The following is a 15055-nucleotide window of genomic DNA, read 5'->3' as shown; positions in this document are numbered from 1 at the left end:
TAGTACCTCCTGTAACTGTTACTGTGGTCTAGTACCTCCTGTAACTGTTACTGTGGTCTAATACCTCCTGTAACTGTTACTGTGGTCTAGTACCTCCTGTAACTGTTACTGTGGTCTAGTACCTCCTGTAACTGTTACTGTGGTCTAGTACCTCCTGTAACTGTTACTGTGGTCTAGTATCTCCTGTAAGTGTTACTGTGGTCTAATACTCCTGTAACTGTTACTTTGGTCTAGTACCTCCTGTAATTGTTACTGTGGTCTAGGACCTCCTGTAACTGTTACTGTGGTCTAGGACCTCCTGTAAATGTTACTGTGGTCTCTTACCTCCTGTAAGTGTTACTGTGGTCTAATACTCCTGTAACTGTTACTGTGGTCTAATACCTCCTGTAACTGTTACTGTGGTCTAATACCTCCTGTAACTGTTACTGTGGGCTAGTATCTCCTGTAACTGTTACTGTGGTCTAACACCTCCTGTAACTGTTACTGTGGTCTAGTACCTCCTGTAACTGTTACTGTGGTCTACAACCTCCTGTAAGTGTTACTGTGGTCTAATACTCCTGTAAATGTTACTATGGTCTAGTACCTCCTGTAACTGTTACTGTGGTCTAGTATCTCCTGTAACTGTTACTGTGGTCTAACACCTCCTGTAACTGTTACTGTGGTCTAGTACCTCCTGTAACTGTTACTGTGGGCTAGTACCTCCTGTAACTGTTACTGTGGTCTAGTACCTCCTGTAACTGTTACTGTGGTCTAGTACCTCCTGTAACTGTTACTGTGGTCTAGTACCTCCTGTAACTGTTACTGTGGTCTAACACCTCCTGCAACTGTTACTGTGGTCTAGTACCTCCTGTAAGTGTTACTGTGGTCTAGTACCTCCTGTAAGTGTTACTGTGGTCTAGTACCTCCTGTAACTGTTACTGTGGTCTAATACCTCCTGCAACTGTTACTGTGGTCTCTAACCTCCTGTAACTGTTACTGTGGTCTAGTATCTCCTGTAAGTGTTACTGTGGTCTAATACTCCTGTAACTGTTACTGTGGTCTAGTACCTCCTGTAACTGTTACTGTGGTCTAGTATCTCCTGTAACTGTTACTGTGGTCTTATACCTCCTGTAACTGTTACTGTGGTCTTATACCTCCTGTAACTGTTACTGTGGTCTCTTACCTCCTGTAACCGTTACTGTGGTCTAGTACCTCCTGTAACTGTTACTGTGGTCTTATACCTCCTGTAACTGTTACTGTGGTCTAGTACCTCCTGTAACTGTTACTGTGGTCTAGTATCTCCTGTAACTGTTACTGTGGTCTAGTACCTCCTGTAACTGTTACTGTGGTCTAGTACCTCCTGTAACTGTTACTGTGGTCTAGGACCTCCTGTTACTGTGGTCTCTTACCTCCTGTAACTGTGGTCTAGTACCTCCTGTAAGTGTTACTGTGGTCTAGTATCTCCTGTAACTGTTACTGTGGTCTAGTACCTCCTGTAACTGTTACTGTGGTCTGACACCTCCTGTAACTGTTACTGTGGTCTAACACCTCCTGTAACTGTTACAGTGGTCTGTTACCTCCTGCAACTGTGGTATAGTATCTCCTGTAACTGTGGTATAGTATCTCCTGTAACTGTGGTCTATTATCTCCTGTAACTGTGGTCTCTTACCTCCTGTAACTGTGGTCTAGTACCTCCTGTAAGTGTTACTGTGGTCTAATACTCCTGTAACTGTTACTGTGGTCTAGTACCTCCTGTAACTGTTACTGTGGTCTGACACCTCCTGTAACTGTTACTGTGGTCTAACACCTCCTGTAACTGTTACAGTGGTCTGTTACCTCCTGCAACTGTGGTATAATATCTCCTGTAACTGTGGTCTATTATCTCCTGTAACTGTGGTCTATTACCTCCTGTAACTGTTGTTTATTATCTCCTGTAACTGTGGTCTATTACCTCCTGTAACTGTGGTCTATTATCTCCTGTAACTGTGGTCTACAACCTCCTGTAACTGTGGTCTAATACTTCCTGTAACTGTGGTCTATTACCTCCTGTAACTGTGGTCTATTACCTCCTGTAACTGTGGTCTAATACCTCCTGTAACTGTGGTCTATTACCTCCTGTAACTGTGGTCTATTACCTCCTGTAACTGTGGTCTAATACCTCCTGTAACTGTGGTCTAGTACCTCCTGTAACTGTGGTATAGTACCTCCTGTAACTGTGGTCTATTACCTCCTGTAACTGTGGTCTACAACCTCCTGTAACTGTGGTCTATTGCCTCTTGTAACTGTGGTCTATTGTCTCCTGTAACTGTGGTCTACTACCTCCTGTAACTGTGGTCTATTGCCTCTTGTAACTGTGGTCTAATACCTCCTGTAACTGTGGTCTACAACGTCCTGTAACTGTGGTCTACAACCTCCTGTAACTGTGGTCTAATACCTCCTGTAACTGTGGTCTATTATCTCCTGTAACTGTGGTCTACAACCTCCTGTAACTGTGGTCTATTACCTCCTGTAACTGTGGTCTATTACCTCCTGTAACTGTGGTCTCAACCTCCTGTAACTGTGGTCTACTGCCTCCTGTAACTGTGGTCTATTGCCTCTTGTAACTGTGGTCTACTACCTCCTGTAACTGTGGTCTATTATCTCCTGTAACTGTGGTCTACAACCTCCTGTAACTGTGGTCTAATACCTCCTGTAACTGTGTTCTATTACCTCCTGTAACTGTGGTCTATTACCTCCTGTAACTGTGGTCTATTACCTCCTGTAACTGTGGTCTACAACCTCCTGTAACTGTGGTCTACAACCTCCTGTAACTGTGGTCTAATACCTCCTGTAACTGTGGTCTATTATCTCCTGTAACTGTGGTCTATTACCTCCTGTAACTGTGGTCTATTATCTCCTGTAACTGTGGTCTACAACCTCCTGTAACTGTGGTCTAATACTTCCTGTAACTGTGGTCTATTACCTCCTGTAACTGTGGTCTATTACCTCCTGTAACTGTGGTCTACTACCTCCTGTAACTGTGGTCTATTACCTCCTGTAACTGTGGTCTATTACCTCCTGTAACTGTGGTCTAATACCTCCTGTAACTGTGGTATAGTACCTCCTGTAACTGTGGTCTATTATCTCCTGTAACTGTGGTCTACAACCTCCTGTAACTGTGGTATAGTACCTCCTGTAACTGTGGTCTATTGCCTCTTGTAACTGTGGTCTATTACCTCCTGTAACTGTGGTCTATTGTCTCCTGTAACTGTGGTCTACTACCTCCTGTAACTGTGGTCTATTGCCTCTTGTAACTGTGGTCTAATACCTCCTGTAACTGTGGTCTACAACCTCCTGTAACTGTGGTCTAATACCTCCTGTAACTGTGGTCTATTATCTCCTGTAACTGTGGTCTACAACCTCCTGTAACTGTGGTCTATTACCTCCTGTAACTGTGGTCTACAACCTCCTGTAACTGTGGTATAGTACCTCCTGTAACTGTGGTCTATTACCTCTTGTAACTGTGGTCTACTACCTCCTGTAACTGTGGTCTATTATCTCCTGTAACTGTGGTCTACAACCTCCTGTAACTGTGGTCTAATACCTCCTGTAACTGTGGTCTATTACCTCCTGTAACTGTGGTCTACAACCTCCTGTAACTGTGGTCTACAACCTCCTGTAACTGTGGTCTAATACCTCCTGTAACTGTGGTCTATTATCTCCTGTAACTGTGGTCTACAACCTCCTGTAACTGTGGTCTAATACCTCCTGTAACTGTGGTCTATTACCTCCTGTAACTGTGGTCTATTACCTCCTGTAACTATGGTATAGTATCTCCTGTAACTGTGGTCTAATACCTCCTGTAACTGTGGTCTACAACCTCCTGTAACTGTGGTATAGTATCTCCTGTAACTGTGGTCTAATACCTCCTGTAACTGTGGTCTAATACCTCCTGCAACTGTGGTCTAATACCTCCTGTAACTGTGGTCTATTACCTCCTGTAACTGTGGTCTATTACCTCCTGTAACTGTGGTCTATTACCTCCTGTAACTGTGGTCTATTACCTCCTGTAACTGTGGTCTAATACCCCCTGTAACTGTGGTCTATTACCTCCTGTAACTGTTACAGTGGTCTGTTACCTCCTGTAACTGTGGTCTAATACCTCCTGTAACTGTGGTATAGTACCTCCTGTAACTGTGATCTAATACCTCCTCCTGTTACAGAGCTCTCTTAGCTCGCGTTACCTTTAAACTGTAATCGTTATTGTTTTTAAAGGAGTTGAGCTGTCCAACCATTTCACATGTATTGTTTAGACCGGACAGAGAAAGACTGACAGGAACGATAGAATGAGAGGGTGATCTAGAATAGCAGTGGGATGGATTCGATCCCACCTTCACACTGATATATTATACGACCTATTCTTAGACCAGTAGGACTGCCCCAGACAGTATATGACCTATTATACGACCTATTCTTAGACCAGTAGGACTGCCCCAGACAGTATATGACCTATTATACGACCTATTCTTAGACCAGTAGGACTGCCCCAGACAGTATATGACCTATTATACGACCTATTCTTAGACCAGTAGGACTGCCCCAGACAGTATATGACCTATTATACGACCTATTCTTAGACCAGTAGGACTGCCCAAGACAGTATATGACCTATTATACGACCTATTCTTAGACCAGTAGGACTGCCCCAGACAGTATATGACCTATTATACGACCTATTCTTAGACCAGTAGGACTGCCCAAGACAGTATATGACCTATTATACGACCTATTCTTAGACCAGTAGGACTGCCCCAGACAGTATATGACCTATTATACGACCTATTCTTAGACCAGTAGGACTGCCCCAGACAGTATATGACCTATTATATGACCTATTATACGACCAGTAGGACTGCCCCAGACAGTATATGACCTATTATACGACCTATTATACGACCTATTCTTAGACCAGTAGGACTGCCCCAGACAGACCACTGATTAATTGTGTTGATATAGCACTTTAAACTGTAACTCTCCACAACACTACAACGCTCATATATCTATCTACTGGACTCTTTTCAAAAATACCTTTTTCACTTCAACTCCTCTCCATTGTAAAATCCATAACCTCCTGAACCTTATGCCTTATCCAGCCCCCTCTCCCCAGCCCCCTCCCCCTAACCCCTCTCCCAGGCCCCTCTCCCTAGCCCCCCTTACCCCAGCCCCCTCTCCCTAGCCCCCTAACCCTTCTCCCCAGCCCCCTCTCCCTAGCCCCTCTCCCCCCCCCCGGGCCCTCTCCCCCTGGGCCCTCTCCCCTCTCCCCTGCCCCTTACCCCAGCCCCTCTCTCCAGGCCCCTCTCCCCCCCGACCCCTCTCCCCAGCTTCAGGCCTCAGCCTCACAACACCCTACGGTGCACTATTTATGCATTGTAGTAATCCTCTACAAATATTGGATAGGAGTTAATACAGCTGAGTAGTCTTTCCTACCTTTGGATCGTGTATTCCTGAGAGTTGCTGGAAGGTCTTCTCCCCCACCATAACGGCGGCCAGATTGGCTGTGTAGGTGGACAGACAGAACAGGCAGAAGATAGCCCAGAGATTCATGAGGAACCGCCCCGTCCAGCACTTGGGAGGTTTAATGGCAGCTGTACGGCCAAACAGGATGGCATAGCAGACGTTCAGAGCCGAGGAGAAGGAGAACACCTTATCTCTGTTCCTGCCTCGCGGCGTCATCCCAAACGGACTGTTCCACTCGTAGATGGTCAGGAATACGGCAGTGACATGTAGCGAGACGAATATCCCCAGCCACATGGACCAGTGCAAGGGCCACATGAAGGCTCCGATGGGCGCGGCTGTGTCCCGGGTCCGTACCAAGATGCCCAGAGAGGTGGAGAAGAACGGGGAGGTGAAGTCTATAACCCTGCTCCGGGCCGAGTTTATACTGAAGGATGTGACCGCCAAGTGGGCCGCTCCGCTGAGAAGATCTCCCACCAGCCCTGTCCAGCGCCTGTTCTTAAACCCACCGTACTTGCCGTCGCCTACAATATACAGGTCGAAGTCGAACCCCATGTCCTCCGCTAGTTTCTCCAGTAGATCGACGCAGTAGCCGTAGCAACACTTCTTATACTCCGTGGGAATGCTGTCGTTTGGCCCCCGCATCTGGAGGAAGAGAGACTGGAGCAGGGCTGTGTTGTTGGTGAGGGGGTCCAGGCAGAGCTGACCAGCGGGACAGAGACCGTCCTCATCCACCTCCCGGGTGAAGACGAAGGGGTGCTCCACCAGGGTGACCACCCGCAGATGGAGCCGCGACTTGTACCTCCAGTCCCCGCCCTGATAGGATGCCTGTTTGTTAGACCAGGCAACATAGTCCATCGGGGAGGCAGGGAGGGAGAAATGGAGGGGTATAAGGAGTGAGGGAGAGGGAAGAAGAGAGAGAGAAAGAAAGAAAACATGAGGAAGGTGGAAAAGAGAGATTAACCGTTGCAGAAGCAGCAGGATTAACATGTTTGGCATCTGACGAGAGGTGGCAAGGAGAGGAATAATAGCACAAACAGGTCTGGTACACAGGCTATAATGTTCTAGTCCAGGCAGCATAGTCCATGAGCCAGTGTTGTCGTACTGGAGTCCACATATTGAGTGTCTCTGTCTTGTCTTGGTGTCGGATACATTGGTACTCGGTTTTGACTCGGTCTCGGGAAAGCGAGGACTCGTCATTTCTTCCTGGGACCTGCTGAGACTCCTAATTATCAGCTTCCATTCAGTCAGAATGGCATTCAACTGCTTCACCAGACCACATGTATATACGTCCTTCATGTCACATTAATATCCTGTGGCCTATTGAAACCTGGTCTTCCTACTCGTAACATTATATCATCAAACTTTGTCACGCTTATCAGAATGTCCTTGACTCGCTGGTAGGGAAGAGGGAGGATGTTCTTGATTCGTTGGTAGGAAAGAGGGAGAATGTCCTTGATTCGTTGGTAGGAAAGAGGGAGAATGTCCTTGATTCGTTGGTAGGGAAGAGGGAGGATGTTCTTGATTCGTTGGTAGGAAAGAGGGAGAATGTCCTTGATTCGTTGGTAGGAAAGAGGGAGAATGTCCTTGATTCGTTGGTAGGGAAGAGGGAGAATGTCCTTGATTCGCTGGTAGGGAAGAGGGAGAATGTCCTTGATTCGCTGGTAGGGAAGAGGGAGAATGTCCTTGATTCGCTGGTAGGGAAGAGGGAGAATGTTCTTGATTCGCTAGTAGGGAAGAGGGAGAATGTCCTTGATTCGCTAGTAGGGAAGAGGGAGAATGTCCTTGATTCGCTGGTAGGGAAGAGGGAGGATGTCCTTGATTCGCTAGTAGGGAAGAGGGAGAATGTCCTTGATTCGCTGGTAGGGAAGAGGGAGAATGTCCTTGATTCGCTGGTAGGGAAGAGGGAGAATGACTTTGATTCGCTAGTAGGGTGGAGGGAGAATGTCCTTGATTCGCTGGTAGGGAAGAGGGAGAATGTCCTTGATTCGTTGGTAGGGAAGAGGGAGAATGTTCTTGATTCGCTGGTAGGGAGGAGGGATTATGTCTTTGATTCACTGGTAGGGAAGAGTGAGAATGACTTTGATTCGCTGGTAGGGAAGAGTGAGAATGACTTTGATTCGCTGGTAGAGAAGAGTGAGAATGACTTTGATTCGCTGGTAGGGAAGAGGGAGAATGACTTTGATTCGCTGGTAGGGAAGTGTGGGGTAATTGTTTGTAAGTTGAGTGCTCATTATTAGTAAGGAGAGACCAGGGGGAAGTTGGAACATATCTATTAGTGAGGAGAGACCAGGGAACATATCTATTAGTAAGGAGAGACCAGGGAACATATCTATTAGTAAGGAGAGACCAGGGAACATATCTATTAGTAAGGAGAGACCAGGGAACATATCTATTAGTAAGGAGAGACCAGGGAACATATCTATTAGTAAGGAGAGACCAGGGGGAAGTTGGAACATATCTATTAGTGAGGAGAGACCAGGGGGAAGTTGGAACATATCTATTAGTAAGGAGAGACCAGGGAACATATCTATTAGTAAGGAGAGACCAGGGGGAAGTTGGAACATATCTATTAGTAAGGAGAGACCAGGGAACATATCTATTAGTAAGGAGAGACCAGGGAACATATCTATTAGTAAGGAGAGACCAGGGAACATATATATTAGTAAGGAGAGACCAGGGAACATATCTATTAGTAAGGAGAGACCAGGGAACATATATATTAGTAAGGAGAGACCAGGGAACATATCTATTAGTAAGGAGAGACCAGGGAACATATCTATTAGTAAGGAGAGACCAGGGGAAGTTGGAACATATCTATTAGTGAGGAGAGACCAGGGAACATATCTATTAGTGAGGAGAGACCAGGGAACATATCTATTAGTAAGGAGAGACCAGGGAACATATCTATTAGTAAGGAGAGACCAGGGAACATATCTATTGGTAAGGAGAGACCAGGGAACATATCTATTAGTAAGGAGAGACCAGGGAACATATATATTAGTAAGGAGAGACCAGGGAACATATCTATTAGTGAGGAGAGACCAGGGAACATATCTATTAGTGAGGAGAGACCAGGGAACATATCTATTAGTAAGGAGAGACCAGGGAACATATCTATTGGTAAGGAGAGACCAGGGAACATATCTATTAGTAAGGGGAGACCAGGGAACATATCTATTAGTAAGGGGAGACCAGGGAACATATCTATTAGTAAGGAGAGACCAGGGAACATATCTATTGGTAAGGAGAGACCAGGGAACATATCTATTAGTAAGGAGAGACCAGGGAACATATCTATTAGTAAGGGGAGACCAGGGAACATATCTATTAGTAAGGGGAGACCAGGGGGAAGTTGGACCATATCTATTAGTGAGGAGAGACCAGGGAACATATCTATTAGTAAGGAGAGACCAGGGAACATATCTATTAGTGAGGGGAGACCAGGGGGAAGTTGGAACATATCTATTAGTGAGGAGAGACCAGGGGGAAGTTGGAACATATCTATTAGTAAGGAGAGACCAGGGAACATATCTATTAGTAAGGAGAGACCAGGGGGAAGTTGGAACATATCTATTAGTAAGGAGAGACCAGGGAACATATCTATTAGTGAGGAGAGACCAGGGAACATATCTATTAGTGAGGAGAGACCAGGGAACATATCTATTAGTGAGGAGAGACCAGGGAACATATCTATTAGTGAGGAGAGACCAGGGAACATATCTATTAGTAAGGAGAGACCAGGGAACATATCTATTAGTGAGGAGAGACCAGGGAACATATCTATTAGTGAGGAGAGACCAGGGAACATATCTATTAGTAAGGAGAGACCAGGGAACATATCTATTAGTAAGTAGAGACCAGGGAACATATCTATTAGTAAGGGGAGACCAGGGAACATATCTATTAGTGAGGAGAGACCAGGGAACATATCTATTAGTAAGGAGAGACCAGGGAACATATCTATTAGTAAGGAGAGACCAGGGAACGTATCTATTAGTAAGTAGAGACCAGGGAACATATCTATTAGTAAGGAGAGACCAGGGGGAAGATGGAACATATCTATTAGTAAGGAGAGACCAGGGAACATATCTATTAGTGAGGAGAGACCAGGGAACATATCTATTAGTAAGGAGAGACCAGGGAACATATCTATTAGTAAGGAGAGACCAGGGAACATATCTATTAGAGAGGAGAGACCAGGGAACATATCTATTAGAGAGGAGAGACCAGGGAACATATCTATTAGTAAGGAGAGACCAGGGAACATATCTATTAGTAAGGAGAGACCAGGGAACCTATCTATTAGTAAGGAGAGACCAGGGAACATATCTATTTGTAAGGAGAGACCAGGGAACATATCTATTAGTAAGGAGAGACCAGGGAACATATCTATTAGTAAGGAGAGACCAGGGAACATATCTATTAGTAAGGAGAGATCAGGGAACATATCTATTAGTAAGGAGAGACCAGGGAACATATCTATTAGTAAGGAGAGACCAGGGAACATATCTATTAGTAAGGGGAGACCAGGGAACATATCTATTAGTAAGGGGAGACCAGGGTGAAGTTGGACCATATCTATTAGTAAGGAGAGACCAGGGAACATATCTATTGGTAAGGAGAGACCAGGGAACATATCTATTGGTAAGGAGACCAGGGAACATATCTATTGGTAAGGAGAGACCAGGGAACATATCTATTAGTAAGGAGAGACCAGGGAACATATTTATTAGTAAGGAGAGACCAGGGAACTTATCTATTAGTAAGGGGAGACCAGGGGGAAGTTGGACCATATCTATTAGTAAGGAGAGACCAGGGGACATATCTATTTTTCTGAGCCCCCCCCTCTCATCTCTCTCTCCTCCTCCCTCTCACCTGTTTGTTGGTCCAGGCAGTGTAGTCCATGAGCACCCTGTCATGCTTCCATCGGCCCAGCCTGGTCCACATGGGGTTCCCTATGGGGTCATGTTGCAGGGACCAGATGAAGTGGTGGCTCTCTGAGGAGATCACGGTCTCCTCCTGGGACGAGATGAAACCACTCAGACCGTCAAATGACGTGTTGGACAGAAACCTGGAGGGGGGAGGGCAGAGAAACAGATGAGGTTATAGGATAAGGGTGAATTTGAGGCTTAGAATTCAGAGTTTATATTTCAGGGTTTATAGGCCAGAACAGAAAACCACTCAGGTGATTCTGATGTGGAACTGTCTTCTGTTCATGAATCTCAATGAAATCATAGAATTATTTACACCTGTACTTGCAGCTTGAGGACATTGTGACTAAACCTCTGCATCAGACAGCATTGTATTAGCGAATTGAAACCTAGCTACTGGGAAGAGCTCTAAGCTGCACACGGCAGGTTCCTTCTGTGACCTTTTGGCAGGAACAGAGTCCTGATGCCAGGAGAGGCAAAGAGGGGGTTGTATCTGTGACCTGCTGGTAAAACAGAACCATCATGGGGTCAGACTACAGATATCTCTATCATGGGGTCAGACTATAGATATCTCTATCATGGGGTCAGACTATAGATATCTCTATCATGGGGTCAGACTATAGATATCTCTATCAGGGGGTCAGACTATAGATATCTCTATCATGGGGTCAGACTATAGATATCTCTATCATGGGGTCAGACTATAGATATCTCTATCAGGGGGTCAGACTATAGATATCTCTATCATGGGGTCAGACTATAGATATCTCTATCATGGGGTCAGACTATAGATATCTCTATCATGGGGTCAGACTATAGGTATCTCTATCATGGGGTCAGACTATAGGTATCTCTAATGTGGGGTCAGACTATAGATATCTCTATCATGGGGTCAGACTATAGATATCTCTATCATGGGGTCAGACTATAGATATCTCTAACAGGGGGTCAGACTATAGATATCTCTATCATGGGGTCAGACTATAGATATCTAACAGGGGGTCAGACTATAGATATCTCTATCAGGGGGTCAGACTATAGATATCTAACAGGGGGTCAGACTATAGATATCTCTATCATGGGGTCAGACTATAGATATCTCTATCAGGGGGTCAGACTATAGATATCTCTATCAGGGGGTCAGACTATAGATATCTCTATCAAGGGGGTCAGACTATAGATATCTCTATCATGGGGTCAGACTATAGATATCTCTATCATGGGGTCAGACTATAGACATCTCTATCATGGGGTCAGACTATAGACATCTCTCATGGGGTCAGCCTATAGATATCTCTATCATGGGGTCAGACTATAGATATCTCTATCAAGGGGTCAGACTATAGATATCTCTATCATGGGGTCAGACTAAAGATATCTCTATCAAGGGGTCAGACTATAGATATCTCTATTGGGGTCAGACTATACATATCTCTATCAGGGGGTCAGACTACAGATATCTCTATCAGGGGGTCAGTCTATAGATATCTCTATCATGGGGTCAGACTATAGATATCTCTATCATGGGTTCAGACTACAGATATCTCTATCATGGGGTCAGACTATAGATATCTCTATCAGGGGGTCAGACTATAGATATCTCTATCAGGGGGTCAGACTATAGATATCACTATCATGGAGGTCAGACTATAGATATCTCTATCAGGGGGTCAGACTATAGGTATCTCTATCAGGGGGTCAGACTATAGATATCTCTATCAGGGGGTCAGACTATAGATATCTCTATCAGGGGGTCAGACTATAGATATCTCTATCAGGGGGTCAGACTATAGATATCTCTCATTGGGTCAGACTATAGATATCTCTATCAGGGGGTCAGACTATAGATATCTCTATCATGGAGGTCAGACTATAGATATCTCTATCATGGGGTCAGACTATAGGTATCTCTATCAGGGGGTCAGACTATAGATATCTCTATCATGGGGTCAGACTATAGATATCTCTATCATGGGGTCAGACTATAGATATCTCTATCATGGGGTCAGACTATAGATATCTCTATCATGTGGTCAGACTATAGATATCTCTATTGGGGTCAGACTATAGATATCTCTATCATGGGGTCAGACTATAGATATCTCTATCATGGGGTCAGACTATAGATATCTCTATCATGGGGTCAGACTATAGATATCTCTATCATGGAGGTCAGACTATAGATATCTCTATCATGGGGTCAAACTATAGATATCTCTATCATGGGGTCAGACTATAGATATCTCTATCACGGGGTCAGACAATAGATATCTCTATCACGGGGTCAGACAATAGATAACTCTATAGGGTCCGATGTGCTCCAGATCTAACAGGAGAAAATATGGGGGATGTCAGCTCTCTCTGTTTTGAAAAATGTCGAATCCAAGATGGCGTAGCAGTCAGATGTCCTTTGTCCTCGTCCTGTCCCGTGTATATATATTTTATATATTTTTCTTCGCATTTCTTTTTATATATATTTTTTCTTCTTAAAAACTCAACTTCAAAACACTCTCCTGCAACCCACCTCACCAAATGTGGTGCGGATCTGTTTTTTTCCTCAAAGGCATTATTCACCTCGTATCCGAAATCTACAACAGAAGCTAGCCAGAAGTTAGCCAGCTCACAAGCTAACGTGAGTAGTTCAGCTAACCACAGCTAGCGCTCATCAGCTATCCTTTAGCTCGGAAAACTATTGCCAGTTTCGTACAACGCGATTCAGACCAGAGCATACCAGACCTATTTTCTCTCCATATCCCCGGATTTTTACCGCAAGCTCTGGACATTTACACCGGGATCTTGCAGCTAACTAGCTGCTATCCGAGTGACTATTGGCTAACATCAATTCCGGAGCAAACACCAATTATCCCGGAGCTAGCCAGCTGAAGAGTTCCATCAGCCACTCCCGGGCTACAATCACCTATCCGGACCCGTTTTACTGCCGATGCGGAGCCCCACCGGGCCTTCACGACTGGGATACCGACGTTATCTGCCCGAGGGAGTTATTCAACTGGCCCCTCCATCGCGACGTAACCTGAACGCCCATATGCTAACTGCGGCCCGCTAATCGTTAGCTGTCCTGAGCATATCGGCTGCTATCTGAACAGGTCTATCGAACAATCTTCTTAGGCCACTATAACTTTTTTTGACAATTGGATTGGTCCCCTCTACCACACGGAACCCCACTAATCTACCGACGGAATTGCACGGCGTGGCTAAAAACAGACCTCCATCTTCTGCTAGCTTGCTACCCATGACTAGCTGTCTGAATCACGAAGCTAGCACCAGTTAGCAAACACTATTCTACAATTCACAACCTCTCTTTCGCCACCGCCATCCGGCTTGGATTCTCTGTCGACACGACCACGTCTGGTCTGCAGACGAATACCCCATCCGCTGTGCCCTCAACCGGCCTCCGTCTGAGCAGACCCCCTCCGTCTGAGCAGACCACCCCCCGGGCTACTAACTTTAAACGCCGCGGGCTAGCTTAGTGGAGGCCTCACTGCTCCATCTACGGCTGCCCCCTGGACACTATGATCACTTGGCTACATAGCTGATGCCTGCTTGACTGTCCATTAATTCATGGTACTCCATTCCGTTTATTTGTGTTTTATCTGTCGGCTCTGTGCTTTAACTCAGGATCTGTGTGTAGTTAATCCGACCCTCTCTGCCTAGCCGTCGCCATTTTTACCTGCTGTTGCTGTGTTAGCAGACTAGCTGCTGTTATCTCACCTGTTGTTTTAGCTAGCTCTCCCAATCAAGACCTGCAATCACTTTATGCCTTATTGTATGTCTCCCTCAAATATCAATATGCCTTGCATACTGTTGTTCAGGCTAGTTATCATTGTTTTGGTTTACAATGGACCCCGTAGTTCCACTCTCCGTATCTCTGATACCTCCTTTGTCCCACCCCCCACACATGCGGTGACCTCACCCATTGAGACCAGCATGTCCAGAGATACAACCTCTCTTATCATCACCCAGTGCCTTGGCTTGCCTCCGCTGTACCCGTGCCCCACCATACCCTGTTCTGCACATTATGCCCAGAATCTATTCTACCACGCCCATAAATCTGCTCCTTTTATTCCTTGTCCCCAACGCTCTAGGCGACCAGTTTTGATAGCCTTTAGCCGCACCCTCATCCTACTACTCCTCTGTTCCTCGGGTGATGTGGAGGTAAACCCAGGCCCTGCATGTCCCCAGTCACCCTCATTTGTTGACTTCTGTGATCGAAAAAGCCTTGGCCTCATGCATGTCAACATCAGAAGCCTCCTCCCTAAGTTTGCCTTACTCACCGCTTTAGCACACTCTGCCAACCCTGATGTCCTTGCCGTGTCCGAATCCTGGCTTAGGAAGGCCACCATAAATTCTGAGATTTCCATACCCAACTATAACACTTTCCGTCAAGATAGAACTGCCAAAGGGGGAGGAGTTGCAATCTACTGCAGAGATAGCCTGCAGAGTTCTGTCATACTTTCCAGGTCTATGCCCAAACAATTCGAACTTCTAATTTTAAAAATTAATCTCTCCAGAAATAAGTCTCTCACTGTTGCCGCCTGCTACCGACCCCCTTCAGCTCCCAGCTGTGCCCTGGACACCATCTGTGAATTGATCGCTCCCCATCTAGCTTCAGAGTTTGTTCTGTTAGGTGA

At 45.6% G+C, this 15055-nt stretch overlaps 1 protein-coding gene across 1 annotated transcript in view; it reads right to left on the bottom strand.

Moving 5' to 3' along the window:
• Positions 1–15055, bottom strand: part of LOC129818063 (glutamate receptor ionotropic, NMDA 3A-like) — a 119051-nt gene that overhangs the window by 20146 nt on the left and 83850 nt on the right. The window contains exons 3-4 of the mRNA XM_055873606.1: positions 10351–10546; positions 5446–6300 (exon numbers count right to left, since the gene is read on the bottom strand). Coding sequence (XP_055729581.1) covers positions 5446–6300; positions 10351–10546 — 1051 coding nt within the window. The remainder of the gene's footprint in view (positions 1–5445; positions 6301–10350; positions 10547–15055) is intronic.

Source organism: Salvelinus fontinalis, chromosome 21, assembly GCF_029448725.1.
Source record: "Salvelinus fontinalis isolate EN_2023a chromosome 21, ASM2944872v1, whole genome shotgun sequence".
NCBI lineage: Eukaryota > Metazoa > Chordata > Actinopteri > Salmoniformes > Salmonidae > Salvelinus > Salvelinus fontinalis.
The sequence above is the reverse complement of the archived record's forward strand: the minus strand, read 5'-3'. Positions and strand labels throughout refer to the sequence as shown.